This window comes from Hylaeus volcanicus, chromosome 5 (assembly GCF_026283585.1).
Source record: "Hylaeus volcanicus isolate JK05 chromosome 5, UHH_iyHylVolc1.0_haploid, whole genome shotgun sequence".
Lineage (NCBI taxonomy): Eukaryota > Metazoa > Arthropoda > Insecta > Hymenoptera > Colletidae > Hylaeus > Hylaeus volcanicus.
The window spans coordinates 6,115,452-6,121,475 of NC_071980.1; the positions used below are offsets into that span (position 1 = coordinate 6,115,452).

The 6,024-nt window shown below is 40.3% G+C and overlaps 1 protein-coding gene across 3 annotated transcripts in view; it reads left to right on the forward strand.

Moving 5' to 3' along the window:
* The window catches only part of LOC128876950 (protein phosphatase Slingshot), a 54,151-nt gene that overhangs the window by 12,939 nt on the left and 35,188 nt on the right, over positions 1-6,024 (forward strand). For 2 of the 3 annotated variants that reach the window (XM_054123796.1, XM_054123797.1), the window contains one exon: positions 4,336-4,495. In XM_054123796.1, coding sequence (XP_053979771.1) covers positions 4,336-4,495 — 160 coding nt within the window. Of the gene's footprint in view, positions 1-107; positions 2,294-4,335; positions 4,496-6,024 lie in introns of those variants that run through there. The other variant, XM_054123798.1, reaches the window with a different exon arrangement.

Consider the following 6,024-nt stretch of genomic DNA (forward strand, 5'->3'; position numbering starts at 1 on the left):
TGTGTGTGTGTGTGTGTGTGTGTGTGTGTGTGTGTGTGTGTGTGTGTGTTTAAGGTATTAATTAATAATTTTTATGAATGAAATGTAAATATATTACAAAGTATGTCTTAAAGAACTGTAAAAGAATTTTTGTTTTAAAAAAAGGTTCATTCATTTCGTCATAAGTATATTCGTGAGCAAGATTTCTTCAAACTGGTGCGCCTGAAAACAAAACTAGATTTAGAAAATATATTAGACTAACGGGTCCCTGATCGAAGGATTTTTTATTCTCTTGTATACTTTCTTTTTTATCCCGTATTGAATCGCTTAATTTTAGTGAAAAAATTGAAAATCAACTTCAAATGTACGCCATCTTGTTTTAAATTAATTTTTTCGAAAATCCTTCGTTCAGGGACCCGCTAGACTAATCTGTTCTCGTAATCTACCTTTGTTTTTGTTTTCCGGTAAACCAGTGTAGAGAGATCTTGCTCACCGAAAACCTATGTTTTTAAATCATCCGTCTACGTCATCGGCTGTTATGACGATATAAATTAAACGCTTCTAAAATCAAAAAAATGTTTTTTAGTTCTTTAAAACATGCTTCATAATATACGTAATTGTTACTTATGCAAATTATTATTTAATAACTAAACAAAAAAAAATCACAAAGATATGTTATCTTTCCTCTTCCTGACTGCGACTAACCCCTTAAGGTATAAAGAAAATAGTAAAGCTAAGCAAAAGGTGGGATAGTTTCAGTTACCCACTCAACTTCAAAGAGTTAATTGGTGAATCTGAAAAAAAGGGCTTCGGGTAATTTGAAGCAGAGTCCTCAAAGGAACACCGCGGTACATACCACGGGGTCATATTCTTGAACCTGCATAAGGGTACGTACGCTCGGTATTTCTACGGCGATCTTGCTGCGTTGTCGAGCACGAAGATGCGTGGATACACGAGCATGTAGCCGCATCTGTATGGATGAATCACTGAAACCGATTACTTAAATCGCCGGAAAGTACGGTCGGGTTTATCGAGAACCGCGTGCAATTCAACGGAATTATATCGGCGATTTGTATCCCTCTCATTTTAATTGGCTTCGCCAAACATGGCGACCGCGCGATTCTTAAATCATTAAACTTTGTTATGGGACCTGTTTTAAGGATGCTTGCCCATCCGCCGAGAAAAGAATTTAAAAAGTACGCCAGACGAATAGAAAAATCTTTAAATAACGATAAAATGGTAGCGTACAGTAAAGACCGGATAAATGCAAAATGACTATCCCCGCCACTGTGGGCGTTCCCCGACTCACTCAAAGTTAATAAACTTTCGAGAAACCGTACGCTTAACAAACGCAACGGACTATTTTTCGCTTCCATTGCCAAATAACTCTTTTACCTTGAGAAATTACGAGTCCTCGAAGTTTCTGGTGGTGCGTGGAAAACAATTACGAATCTTTGTTGGCGAACGTCCAACACCCAACGCCAATCGTTCAACAGGCGTATATTTTCCGCTCGGCTTCTAGCTCTTCCAAACGAGTTTACTTCGAGCAGCTTCCTGTTTTTCGCCGTCCGCTTGAAAAAAAAAAAAGAAAGAAAGAAAGAAAGAAAAAGTAGAACGCAACGCAGAGAAAATGTTGGCTAGGATGGATGGGAATAGGAAGCAACGGTGTCTTTATCGAAAGCTCAGGCTCCTTGCGTTACATGGCTCCTTTCCACGAATTCCTTCGGTTGGTATGCGAAAACACACGACAGAGAGAGGCCACGATCTCCACGAGGGCTAATAATACGGGCAGCAAAGGTTTCCTTCGCGAAGACGCGCCCACGCATCGCAGTTTCGCATTTCTAGCATGAGTCTCGAGATGATTTTAGTATCCCGTCGGTCCTCGGGCTAATCGCGTGCGCGAGTTGATTTCTGTTCGCGTTGTCACACGTTCGGTAAAACCTTGTTAACCGCGTTCCTAGCAAACAGATACAGAACTCCGTTACAGAATTCGATTTAACCGTCGACGACGCTCTTCGTCTGTATAAATAAAATTCTCTTCCCGGCTGCAGAACCTTCCGAAGTAAATTCGTAGAGATATTTTCGGATTAACCGTTTGCGCAAACGAACAGTGAATTAAGAGTTCCGTCGAACGGATTAAAAAGACATTGTAGTGGCGATTTCTGGATATATTTTGTTGTGCGTTGTGTTGATTATCGCTGTTCGGTTGCCGAGGCTGTCGAGAGTGCGCCATTACGGAGAAACCTGAGGAAGACACCCCTGCGGCAGGGAAAGCAGGGGTACCAACCATTTGCGTGAATGGATACGTGGACAGGTAGAGATGGACATTTCTTTTTAGGGAGATAATGGAAGCTGAGAAAAACAAAACGACCAATTATTTTATAAAGCATTCGCTTCGTCATAGAGAAAGGCGGATTGATATAAAAAAGTTTGTTTAGTATTGAGTTAATGTTGGTGTTGCTTGTCAGAATATTCTCTGTCAGACCGCGAGGGTGTTAAAATGGAAATAGTACGACAGAATTGTTCTTCGATGATAAAACATTTATTTTGATCCTATTCTCTTTACCTTGATCCTATTCTCTTTACCTTGATCCTATTTTCAAGCATCTGTCTTTTGAATAGAAGAACATTGATTATAAAATATATCGACCGAACATGGAGAAAAATTCGCGAAGATGTAGCTACGCGAACCTGGCACCCGACTTTTCATAAATAAAATTTAACACGTTGATCGCCACGTCGCCCACACGTGGGTGACAGTGCTTTTCACCGAAGAACTGAGAAAATTCATTCTGAAAGTTAAGCTTCAAAGGAAATGAATTTAAACGAAATTCGTGTATTTCAATGAAGTTACAAAAATAAATACCACGACGGATGTTTGATTACGTAGCCTCCAATAGTCTGAATAACATTTAATCCTAGCAGAAATTTTCAAGAATATTTCTCCTGCCAGTCAACGTGTTAAACTATCGAGGTACAAACGAAACGAAAAGCGATACAAACGGGTACAAACGATTCTAAAGAACAGGGAAAAACCAGATTTCAAAAATCTCAATGTCGGGTGCTGACCATTTTTTGAATTTTTTTTTAATTATTAATTGACGGTACAAATGAAACTATTGGCGACACAGTCAAGTACGAACGAAATACTATCGTTTTCTATAAAAAAGAAATTCATTTTTGAAAAGTCGGGTGCCAGGTTCACATAGCTCGAAGATGCGCTTTGTTTTCGACGTCGCAAGTTATTGCTCACCGCTTAAGTAAAATATCAGCTTCCGTGTAACTGGGCAGCCATCGCGGGGGTTAGTTATCGGAACGACTCAGAGGGGGTGAGATCCGCGAAACTGGCCAGAGAAATCAACTCGCTCCAGTTTAGCAATAAGGCCGTCTTGTTAATGGCCTTCCGTCACGGCGTCCGATCCCTTATCGTGTGAAAGTAATCGTCACAGCTCTCGATAACGAAGATTGTGAAGCAACGAGCTGCCGAAGATAGATTTTCAGGTTTCTCTTTTCTCCGGTTACATGCGTGTAATCGCTACCCCCGTGAAAGAGAAACTTCCCATTGTATAGCGCGTTACCGGAAGCTTACGCGTAGACGAAATGCCGTCGTGCGTCCCGTTTGTTGGTCATCGCAATGAGAGTGCACGTTCTTACTGAAACGTATAGCATCCATCTGGATGCACGTGCATCTTGGAGCGGAGCTTCTTTCTCGCGAGAGATCCGTAACGATACCGCGTTATTTAGAAATTGATATCACGGCCTCGACAGCAGTTTATGATCGCCCATTGATGTTCGTTTACGGATTCGATGGTGGATTTATCCTTACTTATTAAACGTTATACACTACGTTATAAACAGAAGTAGTGCGATACACTTGTGACGCGCGGAACGAGTCTGTAACTCTAGAAAAACTGAGTCACAAGTCGTCGCGTTTATTATTAACACGTCGATCGCCACGTCACCCATATACGGGTGACAGTGCTTTTCACTGAAAAACTACGAAAATTAATTCTGAAAGTTAAGTGTCGCGGAAAATGAATTTCAATAAAATACTTGAACTTTAACGAAGTTACAAAACACCACAATAAATGTTTCATTACCACCACCTTCATTACACAGTTTCCGATAGTATGTAAATAAAATTTAATCACAGTAGACATTCTCAAGAGTATTAGTCTGGCAGTGAACGTGTTAATCACTGGGAGAGTTCTGAGAGAACTACCGTATATAGCTGTTCTTGAGTTTACTCGTCCAACACAGCTGACTGGTTACGATTCAATGATGTCGTTCTATGTAAGTTTGGAAGAATATACGATAGGCAAAATATTAACCGAGTTTTTCAATTTTCTGTTACAGTCTAAGCGAATGTTACTTCGCAGGCAAGGGCGCGGCCCTGGTTCTACCCCCGAACGAAAGGGCCAGACCCTCGAGGAAGGTCTCCACGGCAGGATGCGACATTCAACAGCACTTGCAGTCTATGTTTTATCTACTCAGACCGGAGGAAACCCTGAAAATGGTGAGTAGTAAATTTTTGGAAAATAATTCTTGGATCCCATCCGTTTCAACCGGTCACACCCGTTTCAATCGTCGAACTTCAGTCATTGATTTTAGACGAGACAAATTGTCTGAGCACACAGCATAAATCAAATTACAGATTAGTTCAGGTTACGAGGTCGATAACGTTAAAATGTTGTGTTAACCCTTAAATGGACGAGTAAGTTTCGCGCCACTAGAAAAGTTTTCTTCAAAGTGACATTTGACATTAACTTATTTTCAATGTATAAAAATATTGGATAGTGCCAACATTAAAAAAAGTACAAAATTCGTTCAGAAATAAGAGCTAGTTGTCAAAATTACAAAAAAATAAAAGAAGGTCAATTTTATCTGTGATGTTTAGTATGTTGTTTAAAAACAACATTGTCCATTTAAGGGTTAATTGCAAATATTGGATCGTCCGGAAAGTTCGTGACGTTTTCGAAGGAAAATTGAAACGCAGAATATTTAAATTTTAGTATAAATTCATTAAGTTATATAGGTGGCATTTTGATCTATAACCTTTTTCCATCTTTCAGACAATTTGAATATTCTGTCCGTTCTGATAACGTTCCGATATATTCAGACCTGTCCTAACGTCACCTGCCAAGAAACGGCACGAACTTTCCGGACAATCCAAGAAAATGTGGCCAGCTCTGCTTTCCTATAATCTATTTTTTACGAAGAGGTTTCGTATTTATTGGCGAACATACAGAGGCGGTATAAAGTCTTATCTGCCACGAACATCTCATTATCAGCGTTATCGACAGAGGAATGACCGTGACATTTAAAACGTACTGGTGTTCAAATTATTTTATCTAGAACGCGCAATCGATGTCTCGAACTTAAGGTCGAGCTGCTAATTCCGGGAACTTGAAATTGGCAGCAGCGTATCGATTGCTGTGTTTTGGCGTTCAGTTTCGACGTTGCTTTTGGTCGGGCGACGCGAGATATTTTTACAATTGACGTTCACTTGCTAATTTATGACGAAACGTGTTTACGTGTCAACTTTATAGTCGTTGCGTGGTAGTAGCGATGTCGCGTCAATGAAATCTCCATCGTTCTTGTTATATCCTATTTTAATACGTGTATTGCGATTTTACTGAATGACCAAACACCCGCGAGGTTCGCGAAAAAAAGTATTTTTTTCAGCAAGCTCGCTGTCGTTAAAAAGTATTCGGCGCGTAACTCATATACGCGTAAAAACATCCGGGAAGAAAACATAAAAGATATAAAATGTAAGTCTCGAGGCGAGTTCCGCGAGAAGTGCCGCGAACTATCGACTACGTCGAACGCATTTCGGCGCGACCTACAATCGTCGGCACCTTTGATGACACGTTTCGGTCTCTTCTTACTTAATTAACAGCAATATCAGCCGTGGACTCGAAAAGCAGCCTAGCTTCGCGAGCATGTAAACTTATCGTTGACCTTCCGATTGGGTCTACGAACTTACAGGATAATGTACGACCTGAAAGTCGAATCATAGAAAGACAGAAAAAATCTCAACTATCA